The following is a 19,054-nucleotide window of genomic DNA, read 5'->3' as shown; positions in this document are numbered from 1 at the left end:
AGATCCTGCTGCCTTTTCTGCAGTGCTGTCGCAGGGACGGGAAGGAACACGCCAGAAGCTGGCCACAGTCTACAGCACCCCCGCGAACACCTCAAAACTAGTTCTAATGAGGATCAGCATTTTGAGGTCCTTTGGTAACTCCCGAGATGTCCGTGGGTAAGGCTGCTGTCCCCACTGAGCTGCAAGCCCGCAGGAGAGGGAGGCTGGGCTTCTCATGTGCACTGACCCACAAACAAACCTTTCTACTCTTTGCTTCATGGAGCAACCTGCCCTGGTGGCTCCTCCAACCTTTAAACATGAGGACCAAATGCCTGTAAGCTCTTCAGCTGATTGTATTTTCTTTTTGAATTTTAACTTGGATGACAGCACTGACATGCTGCCTGGTCCCAGCTAGAAGTGATACTGGCTTTGGAGATCTTTTTCTGGAGGGGAGAGGGATTAAAAAAAAAACCAACCACAGTTTCAAGGAAAGCTGAAAGCAGTGTTGTTCCCATTGCAAGGGACACCTATTAATTATCTCAGCACATACAGAAACACGAATACCCTGTAATCTCCAAAATATAACGTGGTCCCAGCCTGCACTGCAGAGTGCTTCATGAGGCTACTTGCTTTTTGACCATAAAACTCGTGGTTTCTAAAACATTTCCAGGAAAACCTTCTCTTGTAAGAAATAAACTCACGTTTAAGAGGTAATCAAACCCCCATACACTTAGCACCAATTCAACAAAACATTATATAAGCACTTAACTTTAATCAGGTAAGCAGTTGTGCTGGAATCCATGCAGTTAATTGTAACATTGAACTAGCAGCACATCCTCAAATACGTGCTTAGACCAGGAACACAAGTAACACAGAAATCCAGCTACCCATCGAAACACAAGTGTGCACACACCAGACACAAAGCTCTAACTTTAAAACTGCAAACAGGCTGTAGGGATTACGTGTGACTCAGATCTTCCAGCCAGGAATTTCCGTGTGGAAGAAATCAGTGTTAGGGTTACTGAAAGCAGCCATGCCTGTTTTCACTTTTGTACTCTGACATGTGTGTGTATATATATACACACCCCCACATGTTTATCATCATACCCAGACAAGGGCAGATTCATGTAAATATTTTTCAGTTTGTATTGAGTATCCTTGTAACCAGATTCTAGCAAGATATTTTATAAGTTCTGGGCCGGTAGCATCTCGCTCAGCTGTGGTACCCACCTCCAGCATTCGTATGTAGTTCTGCATCATGTCCAGTGACTAAACATTGCTGAAGTGGAGCTGATCACAGCTGTCAGTAAAGCACAAGTGTGATTAATCATTTTTAAGGTAATTTTATAAACCTGAGGGTGTAAGAAGGCCATACTGGTTGAGAGCACTACTCTGGGTGCTTCTGTTGCCACCTTCAAAGCAGGAAAGCTGCAGTCCCAAGGACTGTAATGGCACACCAGCCCCACAGAGCAGCTTGCAGCCAGCTATGCTAGCTGGGAAAGCCCTGCTTCCAGCCACAACCTTAATAAAACTTCCCAAGATGCTGGTTTTATTCACTAAGAATTTTCTTTGAATATTGCAAACGTTAAAAAAAAAATTAATCTTTCAGTGTTGTCTACTGATAAAGCAACCTCATGTCAGCAGCCAAGCAGGGGGGCAACCTGGTCTTAAAAACTGAGATACTGGACCATTTTCATGGGGTGAACACCTCAGTCCAAGCCAGGGTATACAAGGGATGTGCTCATCCTCCACAGCAGCCACAGCAGCTGATAATACACACAGGAGGTAAGTTTGCTGGTGACGAGTGTTAGGGAGGATATCTTAGTTCTGAAAGTAACTTATGAATCAGAAGGAGGAATTCTGCCACTCTGTAGAGTGTAAAGTTCCTCTTTAAAAATTAAAAGCAACACAGATTTGGTATAGGTTTGTCTTGGATAACTACATGAAGAATATGAAGTGTCTGACAAGGGAACATGTCCTTGAATCACCTAGAAAAACTATTAGAGATGTTTAGCTTTGGACTCTATATAAAAGGCTTCCTGCATTAAGAGGTAAATTTCCCCAGCTCTAAATTAGAGTTATTTGAAACATTTTCCACAGAAGAGTTCTCTGTCAAAAATGCAGTTTCATTGAAGCGTTTTGTGAGAGCATGTTGACTCCAAAAGCACTTTTGACAGGGAAAGGTCTAAATGCATTTTTCATACTGCCTCTTTTTGTTTTGCTGAAAAGCTGAAATGTTTTGTGTTGTCATTACGGCTCTGTCCATCTTGGCAAATACTTTAATATTAATTGTAATGTAAATTTTAATGTTCTATTACCATATTTGACATAAACTACCTAACATGCAATATTTTCTGTTTAATGTTGCAATGTTTACAACAGCACAGAAGGATTTTACCTTACTGAAATAGTGCCATGTTGCAATACTGACATATACTCTCCAAGAGGATCTCTGGAATTTTCATTTCCCAAAACTTTTCAAAATGTTGCTTTTTTTCACTCAAGTTTTCAAATTTCAGCCTAAGAGACTGACTTTTCCAGGGAACACAAATTCCTGTTTCCCACCAGACTGCTGTAGAGGTGTTCGCATCTTCCCCTCCCATGCTCTGCTTTTCTCCTTTCCCAGGCAGCTTGTGCATCAGCCTCACCAGAGGCGGGTGAAGGGAGGGTTTCGTGCTGGTGGCAGGAGTAAGAGGAAACGGGGTGCGAGTAAGTGCAGTGCCCACAACCGGATGCCCCCGGTCCCGCGAGGGGAGGCTGCGTCACCGCACAGCCCTCCCCAGGCACAGGACAGGGAATCTGCGCCCAGGTAGTGCTCGGAAAAAGGGCAACCTTCTGTGAGAAACGCAGCTGTGTACAGACGCCAGCGCAGGCATCTGACAGAGGTGTATGTGCGTGCTGGCTCTGCGTGGATACTGGTTTATAAACTAGTGCTGCTTTCCTGTCCACGTACCCACAGGTGCAGAACCAGACACCCTGCACTTTGTGTGCACCCAGGTCCTCCCCTGAATCTCCAGGCTGGCCGGCCTTCCCGAGCCCTACGTGCAGGCACGAAGATAGCTCTGGGTCTGGCCGTTGCCTCTCCCGAAGAGCACATCTTCGAAACCACGACTCTCAGGGCTGGGAGGCAACGAGCAAGTTCAGAAACAGAAATTCTCCCTGTCACAAAGATGCTGCTCTTTTATTGAGCCAGCCTTGGAGCCGGAGTGACACGAAGGCAGTAACATGGATTTCTGTCAGCAGCTCATGGTCGGCTGCTAATCAGATCAGAGGAGACTCGGTCACGATCCATTACCTGCAGCCCTGTGACTAATTCCTAATGAGGCTTCTCAGAGCAGAGGAAGGATCCTGGGTAATTATCCCAAGAACCACACTCCAGATTAGGTGGAAAACACTCAGGTGTAGCTTTAAAGGTCACTTTGTCCTATTAGGAAGAGCTCTCACATTCCTCCCTTCCCTTGCTGTCTCCCTTGGTTGGGTCTGGCCTCTCTCTGTGCTGGGTTATGCCAGGAAGCTCCATGAAACCCATATGTAGTTGTCGCTTGAGGTCATCTGTCTGCTCCCATCAGAGATCCCAGTCGCATCCACCTTACCCCCCCCTCTAAATTTTCGCTCTTCCTCCGCTTCCTTCCCCCTCCCAGGCACCTTGCTTTTTCTCTTCTCTTGCAGGATCAGATAGCCAATAGAGATCTATTGATTTACCTACTTACCAGTTTGTCTGCCTATAATCCCTGCTGTCTGCTTATTTAGCTGTTTACCTGGTTATCGGATGTGTCATCCTTGGGTTTTCATTACCAGCAGCCATTATCACAGTATATAAAGAGCCTCAAATTGTTTACTGTTAATTAGGTAAGAACCAGAACTCAGTGATTTAGATAATCACCGGAATAGTGAAAACAACCTGCCTATTATTTTTAAAGGCAAATAATAACAATAATAATATATCCACAACATGACTCAGTAAATGAAACCCAGTTTCTGTGAAACCAAGATTAAAACAGCACTTGCCAAATTATACTCAAAGCGGAAGATGTAATGTAGCCCATTCATCTGAAAAATTAATATTTGTGCAAGTACAAGGATTCCAGAAATAAAACCATCTGGGCAAATGAGCAATTAAATCTCACAATTCCTTATTTTTTCAAAAACTTGGGAATAACCTTAGTAAATTACACACCTAGTGAATTTCCTCCCTCTACTGAAGCTGACTTCTTGCTAACCAGCATGTATTTATTTATTAATTCAGTCATGACCTCTATCTGTTGACTTCTGTACTAGCCCCTCAACTGGGACTGAAGCCATGGCTTCTAGCATCCAAATAAAACCTCTGTGACTTTTCCCAAAGATTACAGTCATTAAGAGAGTCCCAAAAGCTGATCTGCAAACCTCTTACGCAAATCAGCAATTTGGGAGGGACAAAGAGATGTGGGTAGAATGTCCCTTCAATATTAATGGAAAAGGTCACATTTATTTATATTGGTGTATGTATAACACACCAAAGTCCATCAAAATTCAATGAGCCCACACACTTCACTGGGATCCAGTCTGCAGTTCCTTGTGCCTTTAGCTCTGTCCCTGTCAAGCCCTGGCTCTGCTGGGCTGAGCATCGTACGAAGCCACCAGAAGCCACCCGTCCTGCTTCAGGGAACTTACAGCAAAGAAGATCACAGCAAACACAGCAGGAGAAAAGCCTAGAAAAGGGCCACCCCTCTCATTTCATCCCCCCACTCCGTGCCCTGTATTACCAGATCCCTCACTCCTGTGCCCTACCTTGCAGGTGGAGTTTGCTCTCAGTGCTTTGCAGAAGGACAGAACTCACAGAGTCCAGATTGTCGTAGCTGTTACAGCCCAGGGGGCCAGTCCGAGTTTCTGTTACCTACGGAGGATGTAGAAAAGAGAGAGTGTTCCCTTTCATTGCAGCATCACATCTTCCCCAGGCAGGTTCAGATCTTGTAATATGATGATAATATGATGTAATATGGTGACTCCTTGTCACCAGCTGATGCAATCCAAAATGCATCTTCCCTAATTGGGAAAAAAGCCCCACACTGGACAGACATGGCTAATGTTTGGCACACTCACAAGTTGAAAAAATAGAGTGAATTGTATCTGCTTTCTTTATGGTACTGCATGTTTTTCTGGGCTTGGCAATGAGGTCCTGCAGATTGATGTTGCTCATAGAGGATCTCCATTGGAGAACATCAGAAGCCAGTAGAGGAATTATTCCCTGGCTTCTCTTATTTGGAAAGAAAAATACAGAGATGGATTGCCAGTCCACAATGGTGCCTAGAGCTCCCACAACATATGTGCACGCCATCCTTATGCTGAGAATAGATGGAGGCACAGATGACCTGCAGTGCTGTTGCTGTGGTTGTTGCTGTTGGTTTCCAGCCATGGAAGAGCTGCCCTTCCTGAATTCACAAAGGGTGATTATCTGCTGTCACTGTTTCAATATCTCAATTCGATTTCCCATCCAGAAGGGAACAGACTCAGCCATGAGACACCACAGAATAACAAGAGCTGAAACCTTTCAGAAATGGCTAACAACGACGACTCCATCCACATCGCCTTCCCTGGAGTGAACTCTCCAACAATAAAATCCCTCCCCAGTATAGGATGATTGCTTTCAGAGAAGGCAGCCTTTGTCTGCAGAGCCATTTTCCCTATTTTGTATGCTCTGCACAGCTCCCCTTCCTTCCTGCTGCAACCCCCAAGCTGTCTCTCAGTCCATTTCATTCCAGATGCCTCAGTAATGCCACACTGAGTTTTTCACCTTTTTTTGTAGTAAATTCATCTGAGAGATGTTTATCAGTCTTACACCCACAAGAAGAAAATACCTCTGGTTTGCAAGGGGTTGCCCATTTCACAGACCTGCCTTTCCTTTCCAAACTCCATCGCTGATCTGGATTATCCGTTCCCTCTCTCCCTCTTCCAGTGCTCACTGCCACAGATAGTGTGAAGTCTCCTATCCTACATAATCATCACCCTGAATACCCATCTCTTTCCAGATATTACTTGAACTGGGGAAATCAATTCTTCAGTAAGGTCCATAAGAGAACAATTTACCCTGGGAAATCAGTGCAGGAACAAAATAACTTGTGATCAAAAAAAAGACATCACACTGGACTAGCAAGGTCCTGCCCCAAATCCCTACAGTATTGGTATAGACATACAATCATCTTTCTCTTGCCAAGACAAGATACAGTACCTTGATTGCTCCGGTAGAGATCTGGATCTCATGGAGTCTCCTCATGGTGCCATCACGGTCTACAAAGTAGGAGGAAGCAAGCTGGTGCAATGCCTCAACGCTCTGGGTAGCGTTTCCTGACTTTCTGTCGAGGCGGCTTTTGTCCATGTACATGGTCAAGGCCTCCTCTCCTATAGCAGAAAGAAAAGGAGATTCCAGTAAGGCCCAGGAGGGCTGTCATGTAGGGCCATCTTAACAGGAACACATGATGTCACGTGTTGCACCTAAAGAAAGAAAAGCCCAACACCTAAAGCACTCTTAAATGAACCCACCCTTCCTCACCAGTGCCAGAACCTCAGTGTAATATATATGAGCCTCCTTCTTTATTCAGCCAGAAAGGCCAGGTCCACCACACTTGTAGGTTAGCTCCACTGAATTGAGTAGATAACATTTTGGATGGTTTTTAGCCAGCACAGCTTTCCCGCAACTCTTGGAAAGGACTCAGACCATTTGTCCCACTTGAGGAATGCTTTTCTCTGCAGGCAGTGCCTCTGGAACGATGCACACCTGAGTGGAGAAGATGCCATTGCATTTCATGCAGTTCTCTCTGAGCTGATTCCTGGAAGGAACCAACTAAGATTTAAATAGGCCATAGGTACATAGGTGGGTACAGAGGACAAACAGATGCTAGTTGTAGCTCTTTAGCTTCCAGTGACCACGCAAAAGGGTAAGAGCAGGGAACCAAGCAAAGGAGAGCGCTCAGAGGAGAGAGCCATCAGAAGAAAGAGCAAATGAGAAAGTTAAGTTAAACCAACCATCCTTTCTGCTTTTTTTTTTCTTCTCCTAGAGTCTCATTCAATGAATTTAAGTGGAGAGCAAAAAAAATGTTGTACAATATAAAGGACAACAGGTGATTTTGAGCCAGTAATCACAGAGACTCTGGGAGTGAAGCAGTTAAGACCCGATAGCACTAAACATCCTAAACATTAGCAGAAACCTGAATCTAACAACAGATATATGAAAAGGACACGAGGCTGAGAAGTAATATTTACCTAAAAGTTCCATTTGTGCTGTATGAACCAGATTAAAATCCAGTTCATTCTTGACATAAGGCTGGCATTATAGAAGGTGTTAAAAAGCAGAATACCGTCCTGCATTCTTAACATCTGAAGTTCTGATTTTAGTAAATGAAGAGAATAGATACCTAGGATAGGAATGTGCCACTTCTACATAACTCTCTTAATGAGAGGAACGGTACTTGTTCTGATTTGATAGATGAACCACTGATGAATACATTGCCTCTGGCAATGATAGCATGGTCAAAAAAAATGCATTACCACTTTTTAGGCCAAGAAATAGTTTGCTCTTCAGCATTTTTGCCTGTGTTTTTTTTGTTTTGTTTTGTTTTTGGTTTTTTGTTGTTGTTGTTGTTGGTTTTTTTGGGTTTTTTTTGTTTTGTTTTGTTTTTTGTTTTTTTTAAGAGAACAAGCACTTTTCTTAAAATTTTCTATTAGCTGAAATAGTTTGATTTGTCCAAATAATTTATTTCATTGCATACATGCAAAAAACCCCAGTAAGCCCTCCCCCTTGATTTCCCTGGAAATTTTCCAGCTTTTATCTGGAAGTCAAATGCCTGAAAAATCAAAAATATTCTGGATGAAAATCAAAATATTTGTATTAGATTTCAGTTTTTCAAGCTATTGATATGCTGAGGATTGAGCCTCTGGCTTTGAAATGAAAAATGGAAGTTTTTGGTGGAAAGAAGATACTTTTCATCAAAAGAATTGATCAGTTGAAATCTTTTAATTGGCTTCAGAGGAGCTAAGTGGAGAAGTTTGGCATGTAAAACTTTCTCTTTAATACTTCGTTAAAAATAAGACACTATCCTTTGACCATGATCAAAATTGTAGTAGCAACAATATCATCATTGTTACTTCTTACAAAAACACTTCCCCTGGAAAATGACCGGCTTTGATTTCCTTTATCACCGTTATCATTATTACGCGTTGAGCAGCATGAGGAGACCTTAGCAGGGATCAAGGCTCTGTCACATCAGGCTCTACCCACACAAACAGCAAAAAGATGGTTCCTGTCCCAGAGGATTTAAAACCCACGTGTCTGATGAGCCAACAGGTGTATACGACAAACTGCCAGCGAAGCACAAGGCAATAAGATGACTGTGATTAGCGAGAGAGACGGCAGTCGCCGCACACCGGGTGCCTGGCTGCTGTCAGCGCGTCTTCAGGTTTCGTCTTTGAGGTGAGTTTTACAGAGGGATTTGAAGGAAGGTCAGACTTTATGACTTTTCATGAGACAACTTGCTTGCCGCTAGAAGGACATCTGCATCGGAGCTAGCCGAGGGGCTTGGGGGAAGATAGGTTGGATCAGTGTGAAAGTGTGTTTTGAGCCCAAAGTTTTGTATCTCTCATGTAACAGAAGTGCTTCTCTGCATGAAGATGCAGCAGACGAATGATGCTTTGCCTCCATTCCACAAGGCTGTGAAAGGAGAGGGAAGACCTGGGATAATTCTCCCCTTAGCTGTGATTCTCAGAGACCTCTGGGTTCCAGTTATCATATCTTCAATTCCACCAGTAACTGGAAAAACCAGCTTTTCTGTGGAAAAAAAAAAAAATCATGCCTTCTTTTAACAGCCAAGGCACAAAAATCAGGACCTTTTCCATTCAGACCAGTTCATTTTAGTAGAGAAATGTTGAGATATGGAGCTCCCTTAGAGAGCAACCAGAAAGCATGGGTTGAATTGCATCAGGCAATAACACTGGTTTCAGATCACCAGGAGATCCACCATTAACTTTCTGTCCCCAGACAACACAAAGCAGGCAATGAGCAGCTGAGACAGCTCCTACACATCAGACAGGAGAAACCTGTGCTCTAGGGCAGTGGAAATTAGTGATTTCCCCACAAAAGCTGTTATTTTTCCTCCCTGAGGTGTTTGGACCCCTCCACTGGCAGGAAGAAAACAGGAAAGGAAAGCCCAAGATGTTCGGTGCTTCTCCTGAGGGACAAATACTGTCCCTAGGAGTGAAGGGTGCTGAGCAGAAATAATATTGCTGGAAACCTATTCTGTGTACATGTGTGCAGACCTGGAAAAGCACAGCATCCCCATTGAGAGCACGCATGAGAAAGCAACCCTTAGATCAAGAGAGGTTAATAGACTTTTGCTACATTATTAAGTCTTAATTTCTCGTTTATTAAGTGGATGCTATGTTCAAAGTTGTCTTTCCTTCAGGGCTTTCCCTGCAAATTGGCTCTCAGCTCTGTGTGCTCCATCCCAGAGTCTGGACGCCCTCAAAATGACCCTTCACCAATCCCTTTGTCAGAACTAGGCTGGAGCAGAGCTGGTTTTTTATTAAGCTCCAGGCGGACCCGGCTACTCTGTAGGTTGAAAGGCATCAGAGCTGTTCCTCATGTGGCCAGGTGTGAAAATAGCTGCTGTATGCAGGTGGGCTGGCCCGATCCATCACCCAGCCTCCCAGGGCCCATGCAACAGCTGGCATTTAAAAGCAAAACAATTTCCTGTGTGTTTGTCACTTGTTTGCAACCTAATAAGACATCAGGATAAGTTTACAAACCACTGTGATCCAAAGTGGAATCCTCCTAATTTTCTGAGGAGACCCGAGGTCTTGGGAGAGCAAGGTTGCCAGGACATGTCTACTTTCTATCCCAGTGGTCTTGTTTAGCCCACAGACTGTGATTAGAGTGTGTCCTCTTTGCAAAATGCATGCTCAGCTTCATCTACATTTTCTCTGGGACTGCCATTGCCAAGACAAATCCTTCTTTTCTCCCCCACCATTGCTCACCATCCTCCGGGCTGATTGAGCATTTAGCATTCCTCTCCAACACCAGTTCTCGTTACGAACCTCTGCATATTTAAAACTGTTGTGTTGTAAAATCAGGAGAAGAAACAAGCCACTGTGAATAATTTACAACCCCACCCAGGCAAAATTAAAAATATATTTACCATCAAATGTCTTTCTTACATCTGTGGAAATTCAAAATAGGAGGCAAGAAGAAAAAGGCATATCAATGGAAAGAAAAGTAAATCCACAAGAAACTCTCAACACTTTAACAGGCTCTTACTTGGCTGGCTTGGCCTCTGTAAAATATGGTCCTGAAAAGCAATTTCCTCAATAAAAAAGGAGTTTGTCTTTACACAGACTTTATTAAGGCCTGATGCAGACAGTCACTCGTACTCTTCAGTGCATGGAAACCTGCTTTCTCTCACATTTCTTGCTGATGGAGCAGACAGTTTGAATGCCTGGACTTGAAGAGCAGCCCAAGGTTCTTTGAAGGACATTTGCCATATGAGAGGCCATTTGACTTCAGTGGAACCATGCCAATTTACCTACCACCTAATCTGTGCATGAATCATGCACACAGCTAATCTCATCTATGTCTCATCCAAGTGTCTGCAGAATGCTTTGGGAACTGACAGATGGCCAGAAATCCCTCAAAGTTCACTACAAACTTCACAATGTGGCAAGGCTGGAGGTCAGGTACATTAGAAGCAGCGACAGCAACAAACTCTGTACTAAAATTAAGACATTTTTACCACTGCAAAATCCCTCTTACAGATAGTAGGTCTCAAAAGAAAGGCATTTAAATGCACACCCCAAAGGGGTAAAGAATGGTAAAAATAGTAGAAGAGAGTGGAAAGAAAAATCAGCAGCAAATATCAAGGAGTTGCTGATTTTCACCCCTCCTGTTTTCAATACTCAGTACTTGAATAGCTTGTGCAGCATCAGTAGCAGTGCGTGCACGGGGTTAGTGGCCCTAGAGTACTCTGTCTTATGTCATCACCGACATATTCTGCTTGCACATGCGAAGTCCTTGCATACACATTTCGAATTTTACTTAACCGTTGTTTTTTCAAAGTCTACGTCATGCTGTGCATTCAGCACAGACCTTTTTGGCTGTCTCCTCCCCCGCCACGCACACTCCCTGCCCAGCTCCTTGAACTCCTTTTTCCTGGAGCTCTTTAAAATTCCTCCAGTTCCCGTAAGAAAGGATGTTTTTTCCTCCTGCACTGGGTTTCATTCTGAAAAAAAGAGGGATCAACACACCGTATTCTCAAATTAAGAATGGGGGCACGGGAATGACAGAGAGGCTCCGCGGCTAAACGAAGCGTGTTTAACTTGACGCACACCAGCACGCGGACGCCGTTGTTGTCAGGGGAGCACAGGCGCACACCTACCACGGATGCCGAACTTGCGCGCATCACGCTGTGAGTTCACGGGGAAAGGGTATTCATCCGCTGTTCCACACCATCCGGTGAGTCGGGCTGTGGCCAGGCGAGCTGCTGCCTGGCTTCGTGCTACCAGCCACCCTCCACGCAACATGGCCAAGGTTTGCGGGTGTTGTCCAGTGCCTTCACCATCCCACCACTGACACGGGTGTAAGAAAACAGCCCAGGTTGCCACCTACCTCCCAGGGTGGCAGAGATGAGGATGTGGGTGCCGTACTTTTTGATGATGGTATCAATGAACTGCTGCGTGGTGGGTCTCCTGCCCAGGAGGCGGATGCTCCTCTGAAACTCAGGCATCAGGGGCAGTGGATTGTAGAGCAGGTCCCTCCGTTCGATGGCTGTGTTCCTCACCTTCCAACGGGCAAACTCCCTATGCGACAACACAGGAACACAACAGGGGTGAGGTTTCAAGCCTGGCGGGGCAGGGAGAGCCACCGAGGACAGGGAAGAAGAATGGTGAAGGGGACAATCCTGTTGGAGGACACCCCCACACGGATACACACGTGAGGCCACAAGGCTAGACAGAAGGGGAGGGGGAGGAGAAGAGGAAAAGCGAGACATTACTGCACAATAACAACATAATTTGAGGATCGGGGTCTGGGCTGATGAGGAGATAGTCTCAGAGTCTTCAGAGATGTCTGGCAGAGGGCTACATTTCTTTACAAAGAAAGCAGCCCGGTCCTTTCACCCTCACACACTTTGGGGTCTTACGCTTCTCCATAAAGCAGCAAATTTCTGGTTTCTGTCAGCAAAAGAGCTGGTCAGTTCGACAGACTGTAGATCCAGACCAGTCTGATCATTACTATGTCCCCGTGTCCACAAGCCTTCCTTGTAGCTACTGCTTTTGCAAAGCAAGGCTGGAGGAGACACACTTTCTCCAAACATCTTAATCTCTCAGCACCAGGGAGTACAGCAAAAGACCATTTTGAAAAACAATACGCTTGATAAACAATCTAAATGATTGATTCAGATATAAGCAGAGGCCAGAATGAAAAAGGAGATTTTGTTTGGTTTTCTGGTTGGTTGTTTTTTTGTTTTTTTTTTTTAAACCCTATAAAGAGATTTTCAAATCCCTTCCTTTAAACTGATAGCAACTGGGAAAAAAAAATAAAGTTAATGTTTGCAAAAGCAGCGCTTTATTGCAGGTATCCATTTTGAAACGACACAGAGGGAAATGCCTAGAGAAAACCTTGTACACCTGCGATCTAAAAATCAGGCCTCTGAAATACATCACCAGCTGAGCACCTAAAACATGAGAAACCTATTAATGTCCTTTGAAAAATATTGAGCAAGGCCTTCTTAAAAGGAAAGGATATTATTTATAACCACTCTCCTACAATACACCTGCACTATCTTAAGCCATCTCCCAGATAATCGAGTCACAAGCTTCTCTGTCGCTTTTCATTCACTTATTCCCGTAAACCTGGGTTTAAGACAAAAATTTAATTTAAATAATAGGAATGACAATACCTGGCACTTTCTATCAATGTGTGTCAACTAGCACTGGCAATCCTACTTTGCTGGTAGAGAACCTGACATACAGGCTGATTTAGGAGATGCTGTAAGTCAGTTGCAAAGCCAGGATCACAAACCAGATCTTTTTTTCCCAGGTTGATTCTACACCCAGTCCACTTCAAGTGTGTTAAGTTATTTTGCTTAATGCAATTATGCGTGTATTTATTTTGATTGCACCCCGTCACAACACCCCAGGCTGCCTAACGGTAGCTGCATTCACTAAAATAGCAAATGCCAGCTTTTTACTTCAAAATACCTCCTTACACCCAAGCTAATGCCTCTGCTGTAGCTCCTAGGCTTTCATGAGCCAAGTAAAAATGCCAAAACAAAACACCACTTTTACCACGTTCTAAGAGTCATTAGCGTCAAACCTTGAAATCTGCAAAAACATCAGTCTTTCCTAGAAAAACCTCTTTCAAAAGGCCAAAAAAACCCAGATCCAATCCAAAAAAACCCATAGACTAAGATAATACCAGCAGTGGATAAAACATAGACCATTGGCTCTAAAGTTGTCTGCAGATAACAAGTGCATTACCAACATCCACATACTCACTATATGGAACAGAATATAGTTTTTCCTCTGCTGTCCAAGAATAGTGTAAAAGTCTAATATTTAGTATCTGTGAAAGAGATACATTTGAGGGGCCCCACAGTTGCTCTTAACGATAAGTAGAACCTTAATAGTAAAGACAAATAACTTCTCTCTGACACTACAGAGAAAGGTTGCTCTAATCATTCATGCTTAGAATGGTGATCCTAAACCTGGTTATACAAGGAAATCCCTTTTCCATGATGAAGGAACGGTCCCTTCAGGATACAGCAGTTACATTGTATGGGAAGACACAGCTCTGGGTGCTAAGACAGGCAAGGTTTTATAGTAAATAAAGATTCCCATGTTCCCATCATGAAGATAGTAACCAGCAAGCGTAGGAAAAATGCCATCTGGGCTTCCTCTCCAAAGAGACAATTACTACTTCCTGTGAAACTCACGCATGGATTAATGCTTCCTGCAACCATTATCGATATCATCAGGAGAGACTAGAGCCCTCCAGAGCCAGCACGATTGTAGAAAGCACTGTGGGAATACTTCATGTTTCCAGAGAGTTTGCTTTTGCTTCTCTCAAGTTATCTAATCCAAAGCAAAGACCATGGAGTTGAACCATGCAACCGTTCAAGTAGGGCCCTGTTGATGTATCAACATCCAAACCCTAGGAGTGCCTCCACTCAGTGTATGGAGATGGACAGGACAAACAGTTACCATTAGGACCATGCACTGGAAAGCGGTGGGCAATAAAGATGAGAGAAGGGAGAAACAAAGAATGAAAATTTAGTAAACAGCATATTCAAAGGGAAAGTGGGTTCATTTTTCACATCAGGTCCAACCTCATCTCGTGACACCACTGGCAGGAGGCAAAAGGAGGAGTTTAAAAGAAATCATTGCCTTATCTTCAACTGTGCCTGCTGCCAAGGGACAATTCCAGTCACCATTCATGCAGTAGACAAGCCCTTAGCAGAATCCACATCTAAAACATCATAGTGAAGGAGACTTTTTTCCACTCAGTTCTTAGGCATGCTATTGGTCCCCAGGGCTTCCTACTCCTAGGGCATATCACTGAGGTGAAAGCGCAGTTCTATTATACTCTCCAAATGCTTGGATGTGTGGCTTTCATAGCTGATGAGAAAAGCTGAGCAAATATGTTATGATGAATAATTTATGCAACTAACTTAGATGTTTATCTTCAGCTCATAGAATATCCATGAGCCAGTTGCAATTCCCTCTAATTTATGCATTATTTGAATTTACTTAGTGACATTTTTCAAGCTTGTTTAAAAGTTTTGCATAGTATTTGGTTGTATCTTTGTGTGCTGTTTATTGGCTGGGATTGGTCAGGCAAATGATACTGTGTTGTTAAGCTTCCTGATCAATGACCGCAAATACATCTTAAACTTGGCTTCCCCAGTTCCAGAATGTTTTACATTGAAAACAACCTTCTCAATACTAGCAATCTTCCATGCAACCTATAGAACTCTGTGCTGTAAGATGCATCCAAGGCCAAGATTATGGCACAATTTTGGAAAACAGACTTAACAGTAATGGATATGGCTAGTGAAATCACTTAGAACTATTGAGGTGATAAAAAAAAAAAGAGAGATGGTGTTGGTTGATGGTTGGACTTGATGATCTTAAAGGTCTTTTCCAACCTTAATGATCCTGTGATTTGCAGGGAACAGTATATCTCTGGCCTCAGAGAATTATCCAACCTGTAACCCCTGAGGTCTGTGAAGAAACACCTCCAAGAACTGCTTTTTTATTGGCTTTCAATGCTAGACTTAATTGGTTTTTCTGCAGAAGCAGCTACTATTGGCCAAAACTGAATCTGTGGCACTGGGCTAGGTAAGCATACTCTCATCTGTTTGTCACCACTGAATCCTTGAATCTGTGAATCTTTGGAGGATCTACCAAAGCCTTGGATTCATGGATGTGTGCAAAAGGGCACTGAAATCTTTCCAGATTCTCATTCTCAGATGCCATTTAACTGATCATTGTTTCTCAGAACCACCAGTGACACCGCAGTCTCAATGCCACTGCCAGGAAACCACAGGTGAGGCCTCCACAGGTCTCAAGGCACTCGAGAGATATACTGAGAGAAATACTGCACTGTTGCTCGCTCATTTTCCAGGTGAAGAAGTTGCAAAGACTTAACCAGGGTTATGATGGCACCCCATGATACAGTTAGGGTTAGTGCAGAGTCTTCTGACCCTCAGGGAAAATCCCTAGCAAGGGCCTGAACTTCTGCCAGTGGGGAAGCTTTTAAGGGCTTCAGAAAGATGATAAACCTCTTAGCAAGGAGGAGGAAGAATCTGTATCCCTGATGCAGAGACGGGATAAGGAGAAACTATGACCTAACGTCTGAGTAGTGGGGGAGAGGCACTTGTTTATGCTCTAATGTCTCGCCAGTGTAGACAGCCCATGCTGATGTGGAGCATACCCAGGAAAATGCCTGCCAGGTCAGAGGAGGGGAGTCTGCTCTCTAATGTCTGGTGAAGGCACCGAGAAGCCTACTGTTCTAATGGCTGGAAGGGGTAGGAAGTGCCAATGCCTAAGAGAGGAAGGGAGGTGAGAGAACAGAGGGATGAAGTAGTGCCTCAGGGAGGCAGACACCTGTATTTCAGGCCTTCCTCCCTGTCACAGTAGGTGGGATACATTTTATTTGTATACACTGTACCTGAGAAAATATGTGCCCCTTCAGAATTTGTGTTAATGAGCTCGTCATCAAGGCTGTGCATGTCAGAGACAGAGAGCCACTAGGGATGTCTCAGTGCTCATTAGCACTATGACCCCTAAGGGGAAACAGAGAAAAGGGGGGCAATGCTGAAGAGGGAGGAATAGTCAAAAGCCTGGAATGGGTACATCACCCAGACCACCCACTGCACCAGCAGAGAGGTAAGGAGTATCCAAGGGCATGAGTGTCTCTACCCAGGGAGAGAAGTCTGAAGGAGAGAGGCCATCAGAGCAAATTAAATTCCCCATCTTCAAATGGCCAAGACAACCAAAGGATGTAAGCGAAGAAACAAGTTCAGTACAGACCTCAGGAGCTGGCACTTGAAACCAAAAAGAAATTAAACGCATTAAACAACAATCGAGACAGAGTCTGTTTGAAAAAGGAAAAAAACCTCAGAGCAGGAAGACAGTGAACAAAGCCTGTAACTGTCACGCTAACTACAGCACCCTAACACCTCCTGCTGCTGGATTTATTGCCTTCAGGGCCCGCCGGTGCATCCCACTCAGTGCACACTCAGCAAACAGGACCAGCCCCATCGCTCCCTGGGAACCGGACAAGGAAAAGGCACCAGCTCCTTTCTGGAGCTTCTGATCTTTTTTATGGATCATAACTCAAAAGCCATCAACTGCTCCCAGACATGATGAGCAGACAGAGCATTTCCAAAGGCAACACGCTCTTCGGTAACAGCAAGACACAAACATTGCCTAATGTCCTCTACCTGGCATATTGCACACATTGACCCTTTGATGTTAGTAGGATTCCCAGTCAGAGACAGAGAACTAGAGCCTGCTTGCTCTCTTGGATTTTGGTCTATATACAATGAAATCTGCCTAGACATGATTCTGTCCCTTGTTTTCATCCAAGCACCTCACAGTCATCAAGACAGACATTTTTGGACACCCCATGTATGTTACAGACAAATGTTATTAGCTGTTAGAATGTGTGAACCAAAACAGACAGATTTTAGGCTTTGGCCAGGTAAAAAACAAGTTTTGTGTTAGCATCAGGAACTTAGCCCAAAGTCCTCCAGAATCTTCCTAGATGCTCCTACAACAGAGCTGTTGGTTTGGACATTTTTTTTTGTTTTGTCTTTCCTTTTCTCAGCCTAATTGTCCCAGTCATGGGCTGCACAAAGTAATAGCTATCTTCAATCCTCAGGGTGATAGCTCTTCCAGGTTACTGTGAGCCCTTGACTCTGCAAACAATGCCACAGGGGCAGAACACAAGCATGACAACAGCACTATAATGCTTATCTTTTATTGCCAGGTCTGGCTTAATGTGAGTCTGTATGGGGTATCTCTGATTATGGTCAGTGATGTTTTATTTCTAGTCTGTACCCTCAAAATGCCAGACAGCCCCAGGCTGAGCAGTGCAATATTCCTTTAGCAGTTTCCTCTGCAGCTTGGCCTCTTCTCTATCTAGGCCAGCATGAAGAAGTCAGTCTTCAAAGCTGAGCTTTTCAAAGGACCTACAAGAATTAGTTTCCTGTGAGGGTTTGGCACTCATCCCCCCTAATCTGTTTAAGAAAACTCCAGTCCATAGATTCAAACTAGTTCCAAATTAGAGAGAGGGTGAAGCTCTGCTGTAAGAGAGAAAAAAATACAAAAATCTAATTCCAGAGAAGTATGAAAAAAAGAAATCACTAAATCTGCAAGTCTGACAGCATTTTGCATAACAACCAGGCAAGCAGAAAGGCTGACATATGACAGCTGGCAGGTGAAGATGATAAATAAATTGACTATTGATCTATTGATAAGTGCTGTGCTGTTTGCAGCAGTTTTATTCCTATAGGGTCATTTACCTGTATAGGACTGCACCCAAGACAAAGACCTTCAGTGTTTGGATCATTCAACAGAATCATATGGCAGAAATAAAACAGTGCTGTTGGTCTACTTGCTCCTTCGCCTGTCTCCACAGGACAATGGAAGAATCTTCTGTTGTTTTTTTTCCTTGGTCTATACTTTGGCCATCTGCTTGGTGTTAGCTGAGGTGTCTGAAACCTCAACTACTTCCCTTTTTCTGGGCAATCATTTCAGCCTGTTGGATTTTCCTGTTAGAGTTTTGTTTTCATAGCTCTGATATTTTTCTTAAAAACATTAAATTGTTCCAGGATTGAAAACTTGGAGGGTTTTTTTTGTAGAAGCAGAAGGAGGTAAATAAGTCCAGAATGACATGGAGTTTGCAAGAAGCAAAAGGAAATAAAATTACTTCAAAGTTAGATGGATTTCATGCAACCTTGAAAGTGCCTTGGTAAACAGATTGTTCCAGCACTGAATTAAAAACCAATCAGACAGACATGACTTAGAGTCTTGTGTTCCCTCTTAGGATGGGACTACACTTGGGTCTCTTCGGAGACAACAGGTAATTGTTGGGTGCTGAAAAAATCGATTTGTTTAGAAAAAGATGAAGCTGGAATAAATTTATTACTAGAGAGTCAAAGCAGAGGTAAGCACAAGTGAAAAGATAGGTCATTAAATTTGGTCATTGCTAAGTTTGCTTATTATTAATTTGATCATGGCCAGGACATGGCTATGATTCCTAGCTCTGACTTCAAATCTAAACATAGCTACCATTGTGATCAGAAAAATCAGAAGTAAATATGGCAGAGTAGGTTACTACCCCTTCAAATGATGGGGTCACCTCCAAGTTACGTGTTTACGCATCCTCAGATAACACATAGTAACTTCTTCCACACTGAGTAAACTCACCAGCTACCTTCATCTGTCATCTATTGATCTGTTCCTGTATTTCACCCGAGTGAGCTGCTACACTTCCCTTTCATCACACCCATCAGGTTACACTGCAAACTGCTTGTGAGTCATTTAT

The 19,054-nt window shown here is 43.7% G+C and overlaps 1 protein-coding gene across 1 annotated transcript in view; it reads right to left on the bottom strand.

The window, feature by feature from the left end:
- BRINP1 (bone morphogenetic protein/retinoic acid inducible neural-specific 1) overlaps positions 1-19,054 on the bottom strand; it is a 40,752-nt gene that overhangs the window by 15,186 nt on the left and 6,512 nt on the right. The window contains exons 2-4 of the mRNA XM_010289622.1: positions 11,609-11,799; positions 6,188-6,357; positions 4,750-4,855 (exon numbers count right to left, since the gene is read on the bottom strand). Of these exons, the coding sequence (XP_010287924.1) occupies positions 4,750-4,855; positions 6,188-6,357; positions 11,609-11,799 (467 nt within the window). The remainder of the gene's footprint in view (positions 1-4,749; positions 4,856-6,187; positions 6,358-11,608; positions 11,800-19,054) is intronic.

This window comes from Phaethon lepturus, unplaced genomic scaffold (assembly GCF_000687285.1).
Source record: "Phaethon lepturus isolate BGI_N335 unplaced genomic scaffold, ASM68728v1 scaffold29086, whole genome shotgun sequence".
NCBI lineage: Eukaryota > Metazoa > Chordata > Aves > Phaethontiformes > Phaethontidae > Phaethon > Phaethon lepturus.
Note: the sequence above shows the minus strand (reverse complement) of the source record. Positions and strands in the feature narration are given on the sequence as shown.